This window comes from Aptenodytes patagonicus, chromosome 1 (assembly GCF_965638725.1).
Source record: "Aptenodytes patagonicus chromosome 1, bAptPat1.pri.cur, whole genome shotgun sequence".
Lineage (NCBI taxonomy): Eukaryota > Metazoa > Chordata > Aves > Sphenisciformes > Spheniscidae > Aptenodytes > Aptenodytes patagonicus.
The window spans coordinates 216,204,675-216,228,548 of NC_134949.1; the positions used below are offsets into that span (position 1 = coordinate 216,204,675).

The 23,874-nt window shown below is 35.5% G+C and overlaps 1 protein-coding gene across 1 annotated transcript in view; it reads right to left on the reverse strand.

Moving 5' to 3' along the window:
• The window catches only part of DEUP1 (deuterosome assembly protein 1), a 46,582-nt gene that overhangs the window by 16,170 nt on the left and 6,538 nt on the right, over positions 1 to 23,874 (reverse strand). Inside the window, exons 2-8 of the mRNA XM_076328316.1 lie at positions 20,252 to 20,423; positions 18,792 to 18,887; positions 12,086 to 12,220; positions 9,230 to 9,343; positions 6,575 to 6,787; positions 2,221 to 2,366; positions 1,488 to 1,593 (exon numbers count right to left, since the gene is read on the reverse strand). Of these exons, the coding sequence (XP_076184431.1) occupies positions 1,488 to 1,593; positions 2,221 to 2,366; positions 6,575 to 6,787; positions 9,230 to 9,343; positions 12,086 to 12,220; positions 18,792 to 18,887; positions 20,252 to 20,423 (982 nt within the window). The remainder of the gene's footprint in view (positions 1 to 1,487; positions 1,594 to 2,220; positions 2,367 to 6,574; positions 6,788 to 9,229; positions 9,344 to 12,085; positions 12,221 to 18,791; positions 18,888 to 20,251; positions 20,424 to 23,874) is intronic.

Sequence of the window (23,874 nt, forward strand, 5' to 3'; positions counted from 1 at the left end):
ATTTTTGCTGTTGCTTCCAAGGCACCAACTCTTCTAACCAAATCAGAGATTTTTGAGATTTTATAATAAAATGTCTTCATGACTCAGTGCACATAGCTTTATTCTCACATCTTTTTTCAATCCTTGTCTTGTGTTTTCATTTGCCTATTTAGTATTAGAAATGAACAAAATACAAGGCATTTAAATTAACATTTGAAAAGAATGTAATAAAAATTATGTTCATTTTAAGAATTGGAATTTATGGCGAAGAATATCCAAGGAAATATCCATTCAACAAATGTAAATATGATTTATTTAAATTGCTCCTAGGTTAAGTTAGGTTTAAAATAAGTTTAATGCAGCCTAAATTAACTTGGGAGCAATATAAAGAAATCAACCTAGACACTTTTTAATGAGAAACTATGTTAGAAATAGAGTATATATGGTAAATCACTTTATGAGAATCTTTCCTACCATTATATATAAAATTTAAGGTCAAACTTTCTGCACTATCTCCTGTGCAGGGTTCTCCAAAGAATCAACACAAAGACTGTTTTCATAATCTTTCTACTGTAACCAACAATTTAGTACTGATAGATATTTGTATTATGTAAGAAACAAAACTACAAAAGACAGCAGAACAACCTTTGAACCCATTTTAATAATTCCTCACAGTACTATACACAATCAGTAGCAGATGGCATTTCATTTTTATTTATGCAAACTACACAGAAATACTAGAATTGTAAACAAATAGATGTAGATGCGAAAAATCTAAGAGCTAGATCATGACTATCATCCAAAATTGCAGCATCCAAGTCAGCTGCATCCAATTAGAGATATTCCTGCTTACATTGCTACTCAGCAAAACCACAACATGCCTGTAAGAGGAGTTCTGAGCATCCTCTACTCCCAAAGTGTTTTGGCCTGCCAAGCCTTATGCCACTCCACAGTGCCATGCCACTACTGCTTGCACACAGCACTTCTGAAATGTGCAATGCAATGTGATGCATAGTTCAAACAAAAGAGCACTGCCCTAGACCGTGCAGCAGGTGACTGATTAAGCTTAGCCTTGTGTGGGTACCTGCCATAGTGACCTGTATCGGTTGATCTGTTAGCATATCTTACATCTGAAACCACCTGCAAACTACTACTTACCTTCTATAGCCTATGAATTACTCATAGCCTTGGAGGGTTTATTACTTGCAAGGTATTATCTGAATCACAGTGATGCTTAGGCAATGTCTCTTCCATTATTTCAATGAAGTAGCCTAGCTCTGTTGTTAGTGCACAAAATCAGAATGTCAGTTGTACAGCTATACAACTACCTCCAGAAATGCAACCATATATGAAAACTTTTTTGTATATGAAAACTTCATACTCTCCTAAAGCCACAATTTATCCTCCTACTCTCTTCTGCATATGCACATACCAGGTCAGTACTCTGCTCTCTTTTTAAAATCCCATATTGCAGTTAAGATCTAGAAATACTTAACAATGTGAAATACCTTGTTTAGCTCTTCTCGTTGGTGTTCTTGACTTTGTGCCAATAGTAATAAGTCAGTGTTTTTATTTTCTAGTTGCTCAGTAAGTTGTACACAAGATGATTGATGCCTTTAAATAAGAAATAAACAAAACATGAAACAAGCAGAATATTCAAGAACCTTTACCTTACAGTATCCTCTCCTCAGTGTAAAACTGTGGAAGACCAGCTCACTGATAAAAAAACCCCAAACAACCAAAAGATTTGGCCTAAACCAGGTTCGATCTTGGAAGATATCTAGAGATTAAGGACAATGCAAGTGTGTGCAGAAAGAATCCTGAAATGTCCTGTAGATTGGTATTTCATATAATCTCAAATAGCTATGGTAGATTAAATAAACCATAAAAAGATGAACATTTTACTCAAAGGAGGTTAGGGATGCTCTTAATCGCACCACTTCCAAAGTGTTTTAATGCTGAGAAAATGAAAGGCACTGTAAACATATAAATAGAAATAAATGAAATGCATTGATTTGTAAAGATCTAGGCAGCATCAAAGCCTTTTAACAGAGCTTGCATCTATTGCCTGCAATCTTGTCATCTATAATTGCTAATGAAAATGTTTGTTCTAAAATTGTTTAGAATCTGACATTTGAATCCAGAGTATCTTTTTAAACAGACTTAATTTAAATCAAATGTAAGAAAAGTTATTAGCTCAGAAGTACTTGTTAATTTCAATATTCTCTTCAACATACATACTTTATTTGAATTTCCTGCATATCTTTATACTCGCTGATTTTCAATAATTCTGTATGCAACTGTTGGCATTCCAGTTGTATCCTTCTCCAGAGAGCATCCCGTGACTGCAGCTCATTTCTCATTTCTGAAAAGCCTGCCTCCATGTTCTAAAGAAACAAGCAAATACATAGTTAAACAAAATGAGACAGTAGTAGCTCAAAATGCTGTATTTTAACACATAATTTTCGATACCTGTATAATTTGTAGGAAAGGACATACATGCTTTTATTTTGAGTTTCATTTCTGAAAAAGGCATTGCTTTCATGTCAGTTCCTTTCTCCAGAAATGTTATCTAAAAAATTAGATGCTGAATATTCTTTAGCTCTTGTAATGTTCGAATGCATGTCTCTGAAACTACCATAGGAAACATAATTCAGAAGTTCTTTATTGTACTAAATGCATCTAAAATACATAGCCTGCTTGTTTCAGCAGGTTCTGCACCCTAGAACATGCTTCACATGCAGGAATTAGTGCCCTAAGTAACTTGCATTTTCTATTTTCCTAACAGCATTTCCAAATTTACAAGCTTGAAAAGTACAAGGCTATAGAAAGGCAGGATTAGGTGCATGTCTTCATTAAACATTGCCTGGAAGCTTGGAGCAGATACATCTAGGCTTAAGTACTTAGATAAGGTGTGTGCTCAATCATCATCTCCAAAACTAGACCTAGCTGCATGGAGCTAATTGCTTATTTAAATGAACATCACAAAATTTTAAACAATCACTAAAAAATTTTTCTTAGGGACTCCACAAATCTTGTCTCTATTTTACCTTTAATTTCTGATTGATAACGTGATAGACAACCTGAAGATACATGTTATACTCGGCATCATAAAATCAGAATTCCCCAAAAAATCAGAATTCCCAAAAAATATACTGAAAACATACTAAAGATAAGAACTTGGAAATGTAACCCACAAATAACAAAAGTAGCAATAATAATCAGATTCTTGCAATAATAATATCCAGAGAATACTTATTTCCTCTCACCCAAGATTCAAAAGCGTGTTCCAGATAAAATAAAAAGGACTTTTCAAGGATGTTGATCCTTTGCCTTTAAAACTATTACACTAAAAACACTAGTATTTTTCATAATTTCTTCATTTTAATGTAGTTTCCATGTTTAAAAGCAAAAATAAAGCCTTTAAACTTTCAAAAAGCAACTGGAATCCAGAAATGACACCGCAAGCAAGGAACTTCAAAGGTTTATTTCCCTTAGAGCCTCATATTAGAATGACCTTCCTTCCAAGAAGCCTGTGGTTTTCCTCTGGCTGAAAGGGCTGCTGAAGACAGATACGAAGCGCTTTTACGTTTTTTATAGGGACTGTATATACAGATTCATTCATCTTATCCTTTGTTAAATTGAGGCTGAGAGCGCTTTTTTAAACCCTGAAATGCAAGTCTGGACATAGTCAAGTGAAATAAAGCTTAATGAATTGTTAAAATTGTCTGCAAGACTTGCTTATGATCATCTTCATGACTTCAACATTCAAGAAATGGCCACAATTATTTTATAATATATGAATTTGGGGGAGGGTTACCCCTCTGATTTCATTCTGGGGTGGATAAAGGGAATGAATGCTCCAAAATTTTGTGGTGGAATCTGTGGCAGACTGCAGTCATCATACATATTTACATAAGTTGTATTTTCTTCTGTGAATTATAATAATAGCAGGAACAACAGCAGCCACAATAATAACTGAACAGAATAACTGAAACAGAACTTCAGGTCAAGAGTTTCACACATCACTTCAAAAAAATCATTTAGATATGTACCACTTATTATTTTAGGAAATATCTATTGCATCTAGTTAAAACACCAAAATGAAAATTGATTTTGAACCAGAAAAATTCAGGGGTTTTTTAGAAAATATCTAATGAAATACAACTTTTTAAGAGTCTGTTTCAAGTTGAAAAATTTGCCAAATCCTCTCTTTTCTTCTGTGAAAAGTTTTGCTTCAACTAGCTTGCTGTGTTTGATATCAAAAGGAAGTCTCAAAAATTTCCTGATCAGCTTCTGTTCTAGTTCTACTCAAAGCTGTTCAACCTTTTTAATACAATTATATGCTGCATTTCTATGTAAATTAGTGTCCAGCAGCTGACTTAATGCAGACTTTCCAAGAACCAAGCTTCCTGTGTGATGTTTTCAGGCTGCCTCTCATGTATGGCTGCAATTAAGTTTGTCAGACCATTCACAAGGTAGAGAAATAGTCTGCAGTCTCAGTTTGGATCTTCTAAAGTTCATATTTTCTGTACAGCCAACAAATTGGTCTTACATACATTTCAGTTTATCACTGTTTCCTTGCTAATTAGTAGTATGAGAAAAATATTTAGAAGCAGACATGAAATGATCATAGGCATAGAAGATATATGAGGCACAATACCAGCCTTGCTGCCGTTGCCATCAGCCTTCTCCCCACCAAGATTCCCATCTACTCCTCCCTCCTTTACCCACATCAGGTCCAACTATTCCCATCCTCCACCTAGCACTCCTTCATGCAAACCTGCTTACTTCTTCTGGCTGACAACAGGCCTTGCACTTCCTTCTTTCTCACACAGACATTCCTAAAAAAATATTTTCTCTGAGCTACGTGTTTTCATCATACATTGACTTTACATCAGTGTTTCCCTTCTGCAGCTATTTGCAAATGCGGCTTTTCTAACTAACACAGCAGTATTCCACACCACCAGCACAGTTATTCTGCAACTTTCTGCCTTTTAGCTGATAATGTTATGTACATCTAGCTCCACTTCTACTTAAAATGTCTTCAGTGCTTCCTACAGCTCCTGTATTCTATTCACACGATTCCAAAAATCCTCTTGCTTGAAGATTTTCTTAAAAGGCTACAGCACAATGACATCTACTCTGTCGTACCGTATCTATCCACCTGCTCCAATTGCCATAAGACAGGATAGGATAGGATAGGATAGGATAGGATAGGATAGGATAGGATAGGCTAGGCTATTCCAGTTGGAAGGGACCTACAATGAGTATCTAGTCCAACTGCCTGACCACTTCAGGGCTGACCAAAAGTTAAAGCATGTTATTAAGGGCATTGTCCAAATGCCTCTTAAACACTGACAGGCTTGGGGCATCGACCACCTCTCTAGGAAGCCTCTTCCAGTGTTTGACCACTCTCTTGGTAAAGAAATGCTTCCTTATGTCCAGTTTAAACCTCCCCTGGAGCAGCTTTGAACCATTCCCATGCATCCTATCACTGGGTACCAGGGAGAAGAGATTAGCACCTCCCCCTCCACTTTGATTTGTTCCACTCCATATTCTAGTCCCAGTACTTTTCATGGCAGCCTTTTTAACAGGCCCCAAAACAGAGGTTTTTGCTTGTATACCAATAACTTTTATACAGGCAAATGACTCAGTGAACTAATGTGCAAATGAAATGTATAAACAACACGTGCTAAACTTGGCTGTTCTGACAATACCTGAAATTAACCTCCACCACATATATATATGTTAATTTCTATATAAGTATATTGCATATGAAGTTATAACTCTGCGAGGTTGTCTGTAAACAGAAGTAGATTATCTTTCTCCATAAAGAGTTGAAGTCACTGTAAGCCACTCAATATATTACTGAACCTTGAAGTGCTTAAATAAATAAGCAAAAGCATAATTTATATATGTTACCTGAAAAAAACAGCAACGAGAATCTCATTCCTGATCTGTTTCAAACATAGCTAATAAAAAAGGCTGTAAAGATCTTGTATTATCTCAATCTTGTCAGAACTCATATATCACTACCAAAGGAAGAGGCCCAAATGGCTGTCTTCATAGATCAGTGCTATGTTGAAAAACGTTACATTAGGGATAAGATAAAAACTGATGGTTCTTCAAATGGCTGGCAACTTAAAAATTCATTGGCTGCAAAATCTTCTCTCAATAATAAAGTATACCATACACTTTTCTACATACTTATTTACTAGCTATATGGCACAGTGTACAACAAGGTGTAAATCAGATAAAGAGATTTCATAGCAGTAATTTATATACAAGGAACCAAGTGAACAAGGCTAAGTTCCTGTAGATGCTACGGATATAGAAAAGTTATAAAACCCTAGATAAACAGACAAGAATAAAATATACTACTTACATATCAAACATATTTCTGTTTTCTCTTTAAGTGTTACTCAAAAAATTGTACTGTTCACAGCTCATTCTGTGTTCCTTCAAAGAATATACCTAACATTCAGATCTTTTATACAGGCATCTCAGTACAACTTTTTAAAGTATACTTCTAAGTAATTCATGCTCCAACATTAATTCCACAGTCATCATGAAAAAGAAAAACTATTACTACCTGGCACTGGTTTTGGTACATTTTTATATCCTCCCGGAGTTTCAGATTTTCCTCTTCTAGTTTATTCTTGTTTATTGCTATTTCATTCACAATTGCCTTTAGCTTTTCAATAATCACCTCGTCCTTTTCACTTTTGGGCTGGCCATAGGTAATTACCTCTTCTTGGTTTTGTTTCTTATTGCTTATTTGGAATTGATAATTCTGGGTCTGCTTCTATAAAACAAGAAAATCTTTTAAAATAAATTCAATAATTGTATGTAAATTGTTAGGACCAAACCATTACTACTAAAATCATGAAGCTATTTCCATTTTCACCAGTATTTGCTTAGAAAAGATGGCACAATTGGACCAGTTTGCATTACTTCTCTAAAGGATACTTCCACTTCCTTTTTTTAGTCTCAAGTTCTTTGCCCTCAGTAAGAGAAATGTTTCAGAAACTTTCAAGGGCACAGAATTTTTTCAAGGATTTTTCTCCTCTGCTGTGTATTTCCCTAGCACTTAATGTTAATTAGCCCCAAATGTGAAAAAGGTGATTATGATGACCTACTCAAAGCAGTTACCGATAAAAAATAATTTGAGAGAAATGTTCTTCTTTGGTTCATTGAACTCAGTAGGACTTGTGTGTGTGTGCCTCAGGATAGATATTAACCTTTGACTAGAGCACTAGCATTACATAGTTCATGTATAAACAGCTCAGTTACTACAGTAACTGTACTTCTTTGATATCATTATCCTTAAACCTGGGGAAGAATTATTCGCACATTCTGCAGAGTCCCACACTCCATTCAGTTTCTTGTACTAATTAAAATCCTAAAACCAAAACTTCAGAAAATTGGTATTGCCAGTATTTGTGAATTTACAAGCATCGTGAAGAAGCATAATTACTATGGTAACTGTTTTTGCTGTTTAAAAAATTATCCACATGGATCCCTCTACTGGGAGATTAACAAGCAGCAGTAATCTTTCAGAAGACTGAGAATTAGCTGGCAAATGACAACAAAATACAACCTGAAACCATGTATCATGTGCAGAGATCAAGTTGAGCAAGAAAATGTATATTAAAAATAAATAGGGTTACAAATACCATATTTCATTGATAAGGACTGCAAAAAGGCATGCTTTAGACAGTTTTTGACGTCATTGACTATGTTCCCATAATTTGTGTTGGCTGAACACCTAAGCAGAACTGACCACTGGCTACATATCAAATAAAAAGCCAAAGAAATTTGCAGGTAAGTTTAATTTCTATAGATAATAAATTAAGGTCCCTCTGACATCTAAGTTATGGAGTCTGACACACCAAAATGCCAAAGCATCCTGTGAAAAATATAGTGCAAGACTCCAGCTGGAAATCAAAGACCTCACAAAAGAGGAATTTGAGACAAAGACACAGGACCAATTAATGCTTTTGAAACAGTTAAGGGGTAACAGTCCATCAGACTTCTATTTAATAAACTAGTCGGTGTTATGTTACAGTTGTGAAGAAAATTGTCTTCAAAGAACGTTCGCTGATGGCAGTGATGTAAGCCTCAACAGAAAAATGTGGATTATCACCTTGAGTACTCTATTTTGACTTGTCTAACTACACAATCAACATGCATCAGTCAGTAGTTTTGTCTAGTCAAAGCCTTGCTTTTTTAACACATTTGTATGGAAGTTCAATAGTTGCAATATAATGCTTTCAGCATCTATAAACAAAACTTAACTGTCATCCTTGGAAACTCTGGATATGGGTAAAGAGTCTCAGAAGAATTGTTAAGAAAGTGTTTCACTAGATTAAGATCCAATGAGCTTAGTAACAGTGGAAAAGGGGATTACCAGTCAGCAACATAATTGGCGTCCCCTTACTTAATTTTCGAGCTGCCTTGTGGCCCGGTTAATTTGTAAATTATTTTCTAATTTTTTTTTAGAGTAGGATAGGTCATCAAGACATCATTAAATCAATATTTTGTTCTGGATTAGAAGGAATTAAAAAAATAAAAATATGCTAGATCAATAAGCAAATTGGCAAGTAAAAAAGAATCACAAAGTCAACCAAGGACTGAATGGTAACTTGAAAGCTGAAAAATATGATAAAAAAGGGATAAGTGATCCAACAAACAACTCCAAGTGTGATTTTGGAGTAGCATATAGAAATTCATTTTTCTGCATAAATTATATTCATATATATTTATGATCTTCAAAAAAATGAGGGCTATCAGATTTGAAGGAACTTTATAGTTGAATCAACATAGTAATGGCATGTATTACTTACTTGGTAAGATACTTTTCAATAACTTGTTATCACAATTAATTCCATATTAGTAAATAGCATAGAAGATAAAAGTATCTCCACAGTATACTTAAAAAAGTAAAAAGGAACATGCACTGCTTTTTGCAGTGTTTTTTAATCAGAAATATTGTGATTTTCATCATGATACTTATTCATTTTCTCATTTTCATGAGAAAAATAAAATTAAAATAACTGTATGTATCATTAGATCTTGCAGTATGGGTCTGCCTTACCTAAAGCAATGTATTCACTACCAATATATCCATGTATTGTCAGATGCGCTATAAGCTTCGTGGTGGTCAGATTTTTTACATAAAGTTAAAATAACTCTAGCTGAGCTAACAGCTCATTTTCTTCCTAAAGCAGGAAGGTAGGTATTTTACCTGAAATAAATTACATTTCTCGGACAATATTTTTTGTTGAGCATCTAAATAAACAAGATAATTTTGGCAGATTGTCCCCTTCTTATCCCATTCTCTTGATTTTGCCTTAAATTCCTGAAAAACAGCAAAACAAGGCTAGTAAACACAGGGAAAATAACTTTTTTCCTTAATCTAAATAACTTCATAATTTGTATAGTTCTAAGAAAAGTCTGTTTTTTTAATTAACACATAATCTTTCCCTAATTTTGGAAAGAGGAGAAACAGAACAAGGATGTAAGCCAGCCATCCAGCCACCCCACCCCCACCCCCCGAAAAAATCCAGTCTTAAGGGCTGTTAATCTGGAAAAATTGGGCAGTAAACATAATCATTGAATAAAAATGATAAAATATTTTAAATCACTTCCATTGCTGTAGATCTTAGCATTATGACTATAATACACCCATTTTATTAGAGGGTAGTTCCTGTGACTTTAAATTTCTATCAGTGTCAAGTAGAGTAATCAGCAGGGAATCAACTGAATTTGCTCTTAAATCATACCAGATCTTATATGTTCACAACTAGACTTTAAAGGCAGTACCCTACAAAATAAGTAGAACTCCAGTTACTAGAGTCGTTGCTCTTTTAGTTTGAAGAATTAGCAAAATAACAGTATACTGTTTTATATAGTGAAAACTATAATACTTATAAGCTGTTATGAGAACTTCCTTTTTCACAATGGAAATGTTGATAGATGATTTTTTATGATTATCCTAAACTGGCATATTCCCCAAATTTTAAAAAATAAGATTTTATTTGCTACTGAAACAAAATTGAATGCTTTCCAACATGGACTAATACAAATCTTCTCTTATAGCTTTCCTAATATCTGCTTTGGCATTTTAAACCAATAAACATCTTCCCATGTTATAAAATGTGATACAAATGGAGTTTCAGACTACTTAATGAGGACTGCAGGTTCAAGGCCTTACTAAAGCACTGCTGAGCTTAGTAGATTTTCAACACAGTAATTATTTCCTGAATACTAGAATTTGCTGAATATATTCCAAGCACTCATTTTTCATACTGCATAATTAATCAAATTATAGCATTGTGTTACATTATTTTCACATTTTATTCTTGAATAAGGTCATTCTCAAATTAGCTGGATCAGACAGTTTCACAGTAGTGATATATTTAGTCAACGATAGATGTATAATCCATTTATTATTCTTGTAGTAGCAGATGTTGGCAGCTATGCTGCAGTCCAAAGCATAGTAGCTTTTCTGATGGTAAGGACTCTTCCATATGGAAAAGACAGCAACATTGTGTAGAGCTAGGATGTGTCTAGGATGTGTCCTGTTATGTAGGAACAGTCAAAAGAAGGTCACAGAAGTTAGTCCTATATTTTACAGAATAACATAGAAGATAGGCAAGTCCAAAATAAAGATCCTAAAACCCTTCTTCATTGCAGCTTAAGTATGAAAGTACTTAAAATCTATTAGATCTTAAAGTTTTGGTTGTAAAGTTCTCAAAGTGTCTAAGTAATCTATATCTATATAAATCTACATCATAAGCCTGTAAGTCTTCACAATGCTTAGCATCTAGCTCACACTTTCAACTGGTATTCCTCTGCTTACTTTCCCTACAGGACCCAGTTTAGTAAACGCTTGAAGCACATACTACTTTATTATGCTTTTTACAAAGGATGGCCAGAGAAAATGTGACTTTTCTTGTGATCCTCCTATGCTTCATCAGACTAGTGGTTAGACTGTTCTCCCCATATGTGGAAGAGTCAGTTTAATAATCTTCTCTCCAGACAGAATCTGAACCAGAATCTTCCCATGTTAATTTTCTACCTAACAAACAAATGTTATTTTTCACAGGCTCTGGAATTCTTCCTTTTGAAGGTGTTTCACCTTGCACAGGATACCAGAAAATTTATTGGATAAAAAAAAAAAGAAGAAGCAAAAATCAGTACAGCTAGAGATTACATCACTTAGTTATAAGAAATGAGACTGGATATCAGTTTCTGCACCAGTGAATGTAGCCAGAAGAGTATTTGGGGAGAAGGAGGCACTTGGAGGCACACTCTCTATATGACAGTTCTCTGTGCTGGCTAACTCTCCTGTTGGCCCAATAAATATTTGATTATCCCACAGATCGTAAAGTAACTTCTAACTCTGAGAAGTCAAGGCTGGGAATTATAATCAGAAATCAGTATCTTCCTGTATCCAAGAATAAATTGGCTAAAATCCATTCTGTGTCCAGAGGGGTAGGGAATATGACTGAATCCTGTCCTTAGCATCTCATAGTATCTAGCCCCCACTCAGTATGCTGGATTCTATGAAAAGTATTTTTAAGTGCCTAATCCTTCCTCGTGTGTTACCTACGGAAACTAGGTACTGAGGTCAAGGTTGTGGATTGCCTCAGGCACATGGGTGCTGACAAGATATGTGTATAACAAACAGTTTTCCAATCTTAAATCCTTTTTCTGTCTAGCCCTACATGGTCAAAGTTGTCTATAAAACTTGAATTAATGGTAGGTACTAGATGACAGTATCCTGCATATGTAAAAGCTCTCATGCTTCAACAGATTATATTATCCAGTACACATATATTAATCAGGAAAAAAGTAAAAGTTATTTATAGTTACACTTATGAAGAAAATTATCTATATTAACCCATAAAACTACTAAAAACACTAATAAAACTTGGATAAAAGAACAAAACCTGAATATTAAACTATGCACCTTTTCTTGCCAGAGCACGAAAATTATATAATTTTTGTAGAATTACCAGGAAATTAAAGTTTACAACTGTAAACCACAAATTAGTTCTAAAGGCATATTAAAATTAGAATATAATAGTATTCTTACCTCCAGTTTCTTGTACAAATTGCTCAGTTCAGATGATGTCTCCAGGCTTTCCTCGTATTTTTCTCTACTTTCAAGCTTTTTTTGTTTTAACTGATGTGACTGTAGCTTTTCATAACTATGTGTCAACTTTGAAAACTAAAAATGAAAGCAGAGTTGAACATGCAGAATCTATCAAAGATGACCACATGGCCAAAGTTTTCTTTAAACTAGAATCGCCAACTGCGGCTTCAGCGTTCTAAATATTTAATCAATCTAACAAAGAATCAATTAATAAAGTTAATTTCTTAGAGATGAACAAGACTAAGCTCTCACATAAATGTTAACTAACTGTTCAGACAGATTCATTTGACAGCTACTTAATTCTGCTGAAATTCTTTATGGCACTGTTACCCATAGTGTCATTTCCTCTACAATGTTTATATGAAATGTTATATACTTGTTTACTGCCATCTTGTGTTGACATTATTAAAGGGTGCTTCACTAGCCAGAATGAAGGATTATCATTAACGTATTTTAAATTTGCGTGTTTCTTTTTTATCATGAAAATTATTGAAATGTTACGTATGCAATGATTGCATTCTTCCGGAATCATTAAGTACCAAAGAGTGCCTATGAGAATTACACACTAAATACTGTTGTGCCTATTGATCTTACCATGACAGCATGGCTTAGGAGTCAGAGGCAAAGGAGTTGGAGGCAGAGAAGGGAAAGTACCAGTAGAAGTACCAGCCTCTTCAGAAGGTACCAGCCTCTTCAGAAAAATGGCCACTCTGATCAACTGTTAGCTGTACTACACGAGCCAAGGGGCTAGTGGCCGTTAACAGGATTGATACAGCAAACTGACATTGTCTGGTAGAGATATGTACATCTGGTCTTGAAAAAAAAGGAAAACCAAGGATATTGACAAAGGAAACACTAGAAATATGGTCTTGAGGGAAGCCGAATGAAAGAACTTTGCGAAGGATGTTGAGTAGAAAAGAAGCTTACAACTATGAATACTGATCATGTCTCTTGTTGTTTTGTTCCTTTAAATTCAGGTATATATGATGGTTTACTTTCTCTGTAATAAATACAGCTTCACTCAAAAAATTCTGACTCTAACATAAAGTTCTTCGTCTAACCAAACAAAATCCATAAAATCTCAGATTTTTGTTAACTGTTCAAGTGAACTACTGTCTGGAAAAGAAATTACTTCCAAGGAAGTAATTGGAAATGGAATAGAATCCTATTGAACCAACCTGGAATGAGCAATTGAGGTCTGTGCAGATAACAAAGATGGCCAAAGAAGTCCAGAAAAGAAACAGAACAGAAACTGGAGTTAAAAAATCATCTGGAAACTTCCTAGAGGCATTTGAGATTATTTTGGGAAGTCATAATATGGAACAGCAAAAAAGAATTGAAAAGATGACCAGAAGATAGATTGTCCTAGACTAGAAAGTTTCATGAAATGAGGAGGTCCAGGGATAGATTTGACCAACTTGGAATTTCTGAATAGAAATCCTGTAACATGAACTTACAGAGCTGAGATATCACCTTCAACACGAAATCAAAAGTCTTGCACAGAAACTGCCTATATTTGAAATTGACCTTGCCGAAGAACACAGTTAAGATAAAATATTTTAAATGGGTCAGATTATCCAGGCTCAAACAACATGGAACTCATTGCCTTTGGAACAAAGATATCCTTTTTCAAATAACAGGAGTTTTGCTCTTGAATATATTATGGCATATGTGAACTGCCCGGTAAGAGCAAACTCAGATGAAGACAGGTATTAGACTGTTCATGCTAAGAAGGCTAGGAAATACAGGATCCAACACTTCAGCAAATCAGTCTAAAATGGAACAGAATGGCCAAAATGAGAAAATTTAGTTTGAATATTAGATTTATTTAATGAAAGTAGGATATTTCAGACAGATTATAGTCTGGATGTTATCATGACCGGAAACTAGACTAAAAGCCAGGAATCTTTCCATTTAATGCTAGATATTTGCTTTAAAAATAAGAGCTAAATTGTTCTATTTGCATGTTGTACAAGTAAAAAAAAAAAAAATGAGGCATTTTAGTGAGTTCTGGGGTAGAATTTATCTAAGTTTAGATTTCTGAAAGTTAGACATCCAAGTCTGAGCTACTCTGCATTAGAAAAAGCTGCCTCCAAATGCTTAGTCATTTCAGCTATCTTAAATTCTCATCATACACTGACATGAATAATATTCTAGGGGTGTCCATTTCCCTCCACTGATTCTATAGTGAGCCTGAGGTAGCTCAGGTGTAGCCATCTAGCTTTTAAATGTCTAAGTGAGGCGACTAGTTGCTAAAGTACTTAGAATAAGAATGGATTCTTGTTCTTTTGCTGAGGGATTTCTGTCATTTTCAAAATGAGAGTAACTACTAAACATTAATATAGAAAAAAACAAAGGAAGAAAGTAATGAAGATGAACCCCTAAAGTTTTTGCTATTTAACTATGACAAAATGTTGTACATTTGAGTGAGTGCAGCAGTGTGGCCTAAGAGTTTCAGGTTACAGAGTAGGAATTATTTCCCTAATACAAGAAAAATACAGGTTTTACTGCATTCGACAGGCACACAATCAATTCAGTGGGAATGTTGCTCATTAAACAGCTGCTTTTATCAACAGCAAGCGTAAAAAGCACTGAGGACCACAGAAGCAGTATATCAGAGAGAAATTTGTTCTGAATAGCCTAGCATTCTTAGAGCTAGAAAAAGCGATCCTTTCTATTTCTACCAAGATTAAGAAGGAACAAAAATTGGGAGGGATTTTAAGAATACCTCTGCAGAGAAAGATACAATGCTACTGGTAAATAGTAACACTCACACCATTTGTGCAAAACTAAATTGTAGCTCTTAAGATTATACAGTGTAGAAGGAGGTATAACTTTCAAGTGAGGATAAGACCAAAAGAAGGGAGACAAAGGAGATAAGGCAAAGATTAATATTGTCAGGGAAGCTCTATATTTTAGATATGAGTTTGTGCAGCTGAGAATCGGGACATTCAAGTCATTCTATTGTAGACACTGCAGCACTGTAATTTAAGAAAGAAACTCAATAAAGAGACGTAGTGAAAGCTAGAGGAGCAGAGTGGGATAGTCCTACTGTCAAGCATAGGTGCTTGGAATTGTTCTGACAGGCAAACTTTCTCTTTATCACTTACAGAATCTAGGCAGGCCTCCTAACTTAGGCACTTAGCAGTTTCCTTCTTCAGTCAATGGATACTGGAGGGGTTTGGTGAAAGGGGAGGAATGGGAATCGGAAAATAAAATGCAAATGGCATCAGTGCTGGAACCTTTGGTTAAATAAATAGTATGACTGAAAGAGAATGAAATGTTTGGAGGCATAGATTGGGAAAGTGATGTATATTCTTAAGAGCTAGAAATCCAAACTTGCTGCATAAAGATAAAAGGAGAAGCAATTAGGAAACTCAAAGAAAGGTTCAGTGGTCTGAGTGGTAACTAAAAAGGAGAATCTTGGCAAGAAGTACAACCAGGTTTACAGAGAGAAGCTTGCAGGTTAGGAACTGACAGATTCTTTAAAAAAACACAAAGAGAAAACAGATTGTATTTGCCCATGTGTACTGGGTTTGTGTGGCAAGGTTTTGGTAGTGGGGGGGCTACAGGGGTGGCTTCTGTGAGAAGCTGCTAGAAGCTTCCCCCATGTCCAACAGAGCCAATGCCAACCAGCTCCAAGATGGACCCACTGCTGGCCAAGGCAGAGCCAACCAGTGATGGTGGTAGTGCCTCTGGGATAACATATTTAAGAAGGGGGGGAAAAAAGCCTGTGCAACAGCAGCCAGGAGAGAGGAGTGAGAATATGTGAGAGAAACAACTCTACAGACATCAAGGTCTGTGAAGAAGGAGGAGGAGGAGGTGCTCCAGGCGCTGGAGCAGAGATTCCCCTGCAGCCCGTGATGAAGACCATGGTGAGGCAGGCTGTCCCCCTGCAGCCCATGGAGGTCCACGGTGGAGCAGATATCCACCTGCAGCCCATGGAGGACCCCATGCCAGAGCAGGTGGATGTGCCCGAAGGAGGCTGTGACCCTGTGGGAAGCCTGCACTGGAGCAGGCTCCTGGCAGGACCTGTGGACTCATGGAGAGAGAGGAGCCCACGCTGGAGCAGGTTTTCTGGCAGGACTTGTGACCCTGTGGGGGACCCACGCTGGAGCAGTCTGTTCCTGAAGGACTGCACCCCGTGGAAGGGACCCATGCTGGAGCAGTTAGTGAAGAACTGCAGCCCGTGGGAAGGACTCACATTGGAGAAGTTTGTGGAGGACTGTCTCCTGTGGGAGGGACCCCACGCTGGAGCAGGGGAAGAGTGTGAGGAGTCCTCCCTCTGAGGAAGAAGGAGCGGCAGAGACAATGTGTGATGAACTGACCGCAACCCCCATTCCCCGTTGCCCTGTGCTGCTCGGGAGGAGGAGGTAGAGAAAATCAGGAGTGAATTAAGCCCAGGAAGAAGGGGGGGATGGAGGGAAGGCGTTTTAAGATTTGGGTTTATTTCTCATTACCCTACTCTCATTTGATTGGCAATAGAGTGAGTTAATTTCCCCAAGTAGAGTCTGTTTTGCCCGTGACGGTAATTGCTGAGTGATCTCTCCCTGTCCTTATCTCGACCCATGAGCCTTTCGTCATAATTTTCTCTCCCCTGTCCAGCTGAGGAGGGGAGTGATAGAGCAGCTTTGGTGGGCACCTGCAGTCCAGCCAGGGTCAACCCACCACACCATGGAAAGCACTTGTAGGGTAATTAACAACTTCAAAATAAAAATCTTTATGAAAAATGACCTGGAGTTTCAGTTTCAGAAAGTTCAATTTCAGTGAAGTTCTTAGCCACAACATGTAACATAAAACCAGTCATTTTTAGCATGTGATAAAAAAAATTAAGAAGTGAAAAATATTGCAGGAAATGTGAAAAAGAATGAGAAAAGAGAGATCTGCTATATTTTGGGGGATAGTTCTTCATTGCTAAAGGTACCTTACAACTTATACATAAAAAGTCACATCGTTTTTCATTGTATTATGTTTATCTTCTCAATAATCATGCTAAGATGTTGTTTCTTCTTCTGTAATTTGTGTGAATTATAAAAGTTTTTGTTTCTAGCTACTTTCCCAAATGATTAAAAGTGTTAATTAAATAACAACCAAAACATTCTCTGCTTACTCTCAGAACTGTTTGCCAAATCAATTTCCATACCTAAAAGAAAAAATAAATTAAAGACAACATAACCTATACATTTATTGGTTTGATGGATTTGGGTGGTAAGTGAAAATGATACCCAATTTATGCAATCCAAGATGATTCTACAATAAGTGTGATAATTGGAATTTTTTTATTACTTCCAAGGAAGTAATTGGAAATTGAATGGAATCCTAAATCTCTGTTAGGAGAATCCAATGAAGGAAACAGTAGAATAGCAGGAAAAACAATGTAGAATTGTGTATGTTAACTTGTTAAAATCTGAGAAACAGAGTAGACTTAAGTTCACTAAGAATTTAGATTCATGATTGAAGTGGAAAATAATGAAGAAAGAAAAGTACAGGCACAGAGCAAACACAGCCAAATAGAATCATAGAATCATAGAACCATAGAATGGTTTGAGTTGGAAGGGACCTTTAAAGATCATCTATTCCAACCCCCCTGCCATGGGCAGGGACATCTTTTACTAGATCAGGCTGCTCAGCCCTGTCCAGCCTGACCTTGAACACTTCCAATGATGGGGCATCCACAGCTTCTCTGGGCAACCTGTTTCACCACCCTCATAAAAAAAAAAAATTCTTCCTTACGTCCAATCTAAATCTACTCTCTTTCAGTTTAAAACCCTTGTCCCTTCTCCTGTCACTACAGGCCCTGGTAAAAAGTCTCTCTCCATCTTTCCTGTAGGCCCCCTTTAAGTACTGGAAGGCTGCTATAAGGTCTCCCCAGAGCCTTCTCTTCTCCAGGCTGAACAACCCCAACTCTCTCAGCCTTTCTTCACAGGGTAGGTGCTCCAGCCCTCTAATCATTTTTGTGGCCCTCCTCTGCACCCGCTCCAACAGGTCCATGTCCTTCCTGGGGTCCCAGAGCTGGACGCAGTACTCCAGGTGGGGTCTCATGAGAGCGGAGTAGAGGGGGAGAATCACCTCCCTCGCCCTGCTGGCCACGCTTCTTTTGATGCAGCCAGGATATGACTGGCTTTCTGGGCTGCAATTGCACACTGAAATAAATAAAGCCAAAACAAATTCCCAATGTCAATAATCCAGGTTACTCTAGTTTTGATACTATGTTCCCTTATGGCAAGCTATTGGACCACTTTAATAATCCCTGTAAATTAGGCAAACTAAAAGCAGAAAAAATTACAGCAAAGACATGACGACAACAGTTTCAGTCTTAAAATTACTAATGTGCATCAGAGTCTTACCAGCACGAATCTAATTATCTATTTTCTTCATTCACCGAGGTTTTAGGTTATTAGTCCAAAGTCAGGAAATCGAGTATCTGTCTTCATAACAGATGTCACAATCACATCAAAATCCATCCAAAGAGTTTGGAAATGTCAGTACAGAAATGATAATAGAGCCTGGCAGGAAGCTGTAGTCATCATCATTTGTATGACAAAATTCATCTTTCCCAAATCCATAAAGGTACATCTATACCATCAGGCATGTATAAGCTCTTTATACTGCAATCATAAAGTAATGAAACTGACATTTTTCTTACTTGAGATTTCAGTGCCTGAAGCTGAGTTTCATAATTCTGAGCCATTTCGTATTTAGTTTTCTGTAAGTCTTCCAGTTTCTGTCGAAGTAGTCCCACCTACAGTTAGAATAAGCATTCAAATTTACCTTTTCTGAAGTGTTCCAAAATATGTCATTTTTTGAATAGTCATTTGAAACTTTGAAAGAAGACTTAGAAGATCTATCTAAGAAGATAGACATTAAAAATATATATTCATTCAGTAACAATAATAAAACTGAATACCACAAACCCAGATTGTATCAACATCAAGTTAGGGATTTTATAGTAAAAAATCTCATTGTATACTTATGTTATGATTTAATGATAATACTGTATGACTCTGTCATGAAAGACCATTTAATGAAAGCACTTCTGACCCAACTATACGAATGAACTGCTGTGCCCCGTTGTGAAAATTTTGCTTGAATGGCTTATATGATCATATAAATGACTTTCAACTACTTATGTAAAATTATCAGGAGACACTGTAGACTCATTTCAGCTCCCTAAGTACAGTGCCATTTGAGATATCTTGAATTATCTGAGAGTTTCACAGAGATCTGAGAAATATGACAAAGAGCATACATGACACCTATGTTTTTCTGGAGAGGCAGCTGGAAGCTAGGTGAGATATGCTAAAATATTTCAGATAACATCTCTGCACAGGCAAATAAATTGATGCTTTAAGGATTGACCAGCCCAATTACTGTCTTGGCTTCTCTGACTGCAATGACTAAGGGCAAGTTCCTAATTGCTCATTAGGGAGAGTTACTTCATTTTCAAAACTCCCACTGGCAGTTTGGACACCTAGCTAACACAAGGATGCCCATGTGTAAACACCTAACTTCAGATGTCTTGAACTACAACTGAATGCTGTGCTAAGATTTACTGATGCTTCTGAATGAATATTCAGCAGACAAGACTGTGAAGTATGGACAACATCAGGTACACCAGGGCTTTCAGTTTGATAAGTAAGTTTAAGTGGTAATACAATTAGAATCTTCACTATTAATAATAAAATGATCATACAAAGACAGTATATCATGTAAAATAATAAAAATCAGGTATAAAAAGGAATTACAAAGACATAATTTTGTGAAACTTTTTGAACTGTACATTTCCATTTAAAATTTCTGATGAAACTAGAAGTGTTGGCATTTAGAAAAAACATCAAATTATCTTTTTACAGTTAAACTGAGAGTATTTAATTTAGACTTTAGGGAAATAGAAGAAATATGAGACTTTCAATGACATTTTTACAATCGCTTTTCAGAACAGAAGCACACTTTAAAGCAAAACACTAGGATAATTAATGACCTTTAAAGGGTGTTTGATGTTTTACATGATAGAACAAACAGGTCTCCTTATAGAGCATTTAGAGCATACTATTAACTAACTCCCAGAATAATACTTTCTTTATAGAATGTGATATTCTTAAATACCTCTTGACCTTTTTGATCCAGTTTGCTTTGGGCACTTGCTAATTCTTTATCCTGGATATCCATCTTTGCTTCTAAAGTTTTCATCTTCCTTTCCCATTCCACTTTCTTGCTGTTTACCATGATGTCAATTTGATGCACTAATTCCTGAAGTTCAGCTTCACATGGAGAAGCTCTAGACATATAAAAAAAAGAGATTTATTTTTTAAAATAAAGAATAAGGGAGAAAACAAATTTTTATTTACATTGCTAAGATTTTATTTTAATTCTGATGTAAATAACCAGAAAGAAAGAAATGGGAAAGCTAAATGATGCCTTCACATGTAGGTGGAATCTCATTTCATCTACCTTAAGTTTGCCTGAAGTCAAAATCAAGAGTATTTAGCATATTCTGGACTTTTTGCCTAGCTTAAATGCTGTTTGATATCCTCTCACTCTTTCAGGGGTGAACTGTCAAATGAGCATAAGTTGAGCTGAAAGTATCCGGGCCCAAACCTCAGTGGACAAGAGTAGGAGAAGATGAATATTATTAAGTTGCTTATAGGCACAGGACTTCCCACTAAGGGCACATAATGATGGAAGCAGAGTTTGTTTGAGGAAGTTATTAAACAGCTGGCTTGAAAGCTAGCCACAATTCTTAATTGCTAGTTCAACTTTTACACTCTGTTTTCCCATTCTCTTTGTGGAAAATGGACTTAAATAACAAGGCAACTTGTATTATTACAAGAAGTGAGTGTATTTTGAAAAAGAACTTGTCTTTGGGGGACCATGTGCTGGATTTTATAGAGACTTGTACAATACCTGCAACATAAACATTAGATTTTTTCCCAAACTTCTGAGGTTAAATTTGGAATACATCCCTTACACTATGACTTCATTGTCAGTAATAGACAATGTTTTACACTGTTGCTTTAGGAATATGACGTGTCCTAAGTAGCAAAATAATGACATATGGTTAGTTTATGGTATGTTAGAAGGGCCATCAGAAACTGAAAGCAGTCAAAGCTGCCCTCTTAGTTGCCCTCTTATACAGCCCCTTATATAGGAGCAGTATAGTAATTTAAAAAAATGAAACTTTGTCTGGACAGTGTCAAACAATGTTTAAATCAGCTGATGTACACCATTTAGCAGATATATACAAAGTATCTGAACTTTCGTACGGAGATTTCTTTATTCCATATCCATTCCAACCTTGTATTTGATGTTGAATATAAGAAAAATTTGAAATAAGAATGATATAGATTATAGAAAATTTGGCTGTGGATACTTTTTTATGCAAGAAATTGCATAATTCTTTCTACACTCTAAAACTTTTTACTTGTAGAAATTACTATTTCACATCAAAATTATACAGTCCTTCTAGGGTATATGAGATTTTTTTCTTGAAGTATTTTGGAGAGTTTATTGTCCAGTTAACCTCGATTGTTTTATGAACTGATAGCTTCTCTCAATCTGTAAATTTACAGCTGGTATTTCAGATTTGCAATGATTTATTTGAAAGTCAGAATCTTTCTAGAACTCATGAATCTTTTCAACTTTCAGAGAAACATTCCAGTTAGAAAAAAAATTTATATCATAATTAAATAAAAGTGTTTATTGAAATGTTCCTGAACATTTTATTTTCCTGACTTACTGCCTCTTATCCACTTAACCTAGGATTCTAGGCTTTGAGAAAAAGATAAAGGAGACGATGTACACTCCTGCCTAATTCCTCCCCATAAAATAAAGAAGGGGAATTTTATTCCATTAGCTGCTTTTGGACTGTTACAAAGAAGTGTTAGCTATTGAACAAATTGCTTAACTATGTATATGAGCCCATACATTTTCTATAAAATTTAACTTTCATCAAGTCATATGGAAAAAAATATCAGACTGTTTTCTATCACTATGATTAATTACACATCACCAAAAAAAATCTGTCATTTGTCAACCATTAAAGACTTAAATTTGATCTCAGTTTACTTAAATTGAGATATGAGATCAGAATTAGTTAAGACAGTATTTTTGAGAAAGCCTTTAGCAGACTTACCACTGTAATGCTTGCTTTGTGTCATTTATTGAAATAAAATTATTTTTATCAAGAACTTTTTTTTTTTTAAATACCACAACTTCTAAGCATTTTTAGTATGTTCAGAGCTCATAGAATGTTTGATGTAGATATTTTTATACTAAGTACCAAAAGAGGCATGTATCTCACTGGAGTGAAGGAAAACCTTTCACTGACTGTTCTTAGGCAGTGGAATAATGTGTTGAATTTTTAACTTTGGAGGACTAGCAACTCTTTCATTTCACTTTCTGTAAACATTTACTTTCCACACAATTTTTTTAGTGGCATCTGTTATCTGCATATCCTGTTCTCATATGAGTTAACTGTTGGTAAACTTTTCTACTACTTTTCCACTTCTTTTTTAGAGCTTTTTTTATACCTTTCTTGTTTCCTGTTCCAGTTTTAATTGCTTTACATTTTTTTCTAAATAAGAGATTCTATTTATAAATTACTCTAATATACAGCTTTATTACTTTCTTTAGAAAACATACTTTTATCTTATCTTTATCATATATTGGAATGTATTGAAATGTGTCATCTTTAGTTGTTGCAACTTTATCTTGGCCATGAAAAAAAAATCTCAGTTAACATCTTCAAATTATTCTTTTCAATGGTATGATCTATCATTGTGAAAATTTCTGTATTTTTCCCTCTGCAACGATTTAGAGATTAGTGTATTCAATTACTGCTATATGTAAATGAAGGTACAAATAAAACCAATGTTGTTTCTCCACTGTCAACTCCCTCTCCCTTATCTCAACCAGTTATACTGTTAGTAAACTGTTAGTGGTACACCTGCTTTCTCTTCACTGTTTTCATCTGTCATAGTGACTATTCATTGTACAACTGAAGTTTAATCTGCATTTAATTTCCATTTCCTCATACTGTTGCATAATTTTCAAGTCTCTTCTTTCTTTTTTTGGTTTTGACTAGAAGCCTATATTGAATTTCCTGTTGATAAAACCAGCAATTGTATTCTTTCATAGGTTTGTTAACTATCCCTCCTGATATATAAACTGATGCAAAAAATGTATTGTAACCTATTACTTTTCATGATAATAAATTTAGCCTCCTGATAAACAAGTTTTGTCACTAAAGATACTCTAAGAATGCTGTGACATTGTTTTGAGTTATGACATGTTCCAATTTCCTTTTAATAATATTATTTATCTCACTGACGTTTTCCCTAAAAGTGATAGCCACTGGTTATAATTTAATTGGTTCTTTAATTTATAAAAATTTAAAAGCTATGTGTTCTCTTGGCTGCTGATGGTACACACCTCTGTGTGCACCTCTGTGTGCATATAAAGTGCCTTTATGATCGCTAATCATTTGCAGTCATTCTAATATCTCTATGGCATGATGGTTTGTTAAAATGAGCATACCTATTTCCTTAAAATGAGCATAGCTATTATTTTATGAAATAATTGCCATAGAGACAGTCACACAGAGACAAAAGATGGTGCAGCATCTGAATAACGTAGCAGCAACCTACAAAAGGGTTAATGATAAAAAGCACAGCAGTATGCCTGTAACCGCTCCATCCTAGGAAGTGTTGGAGAGGATTTCAATACCCAAA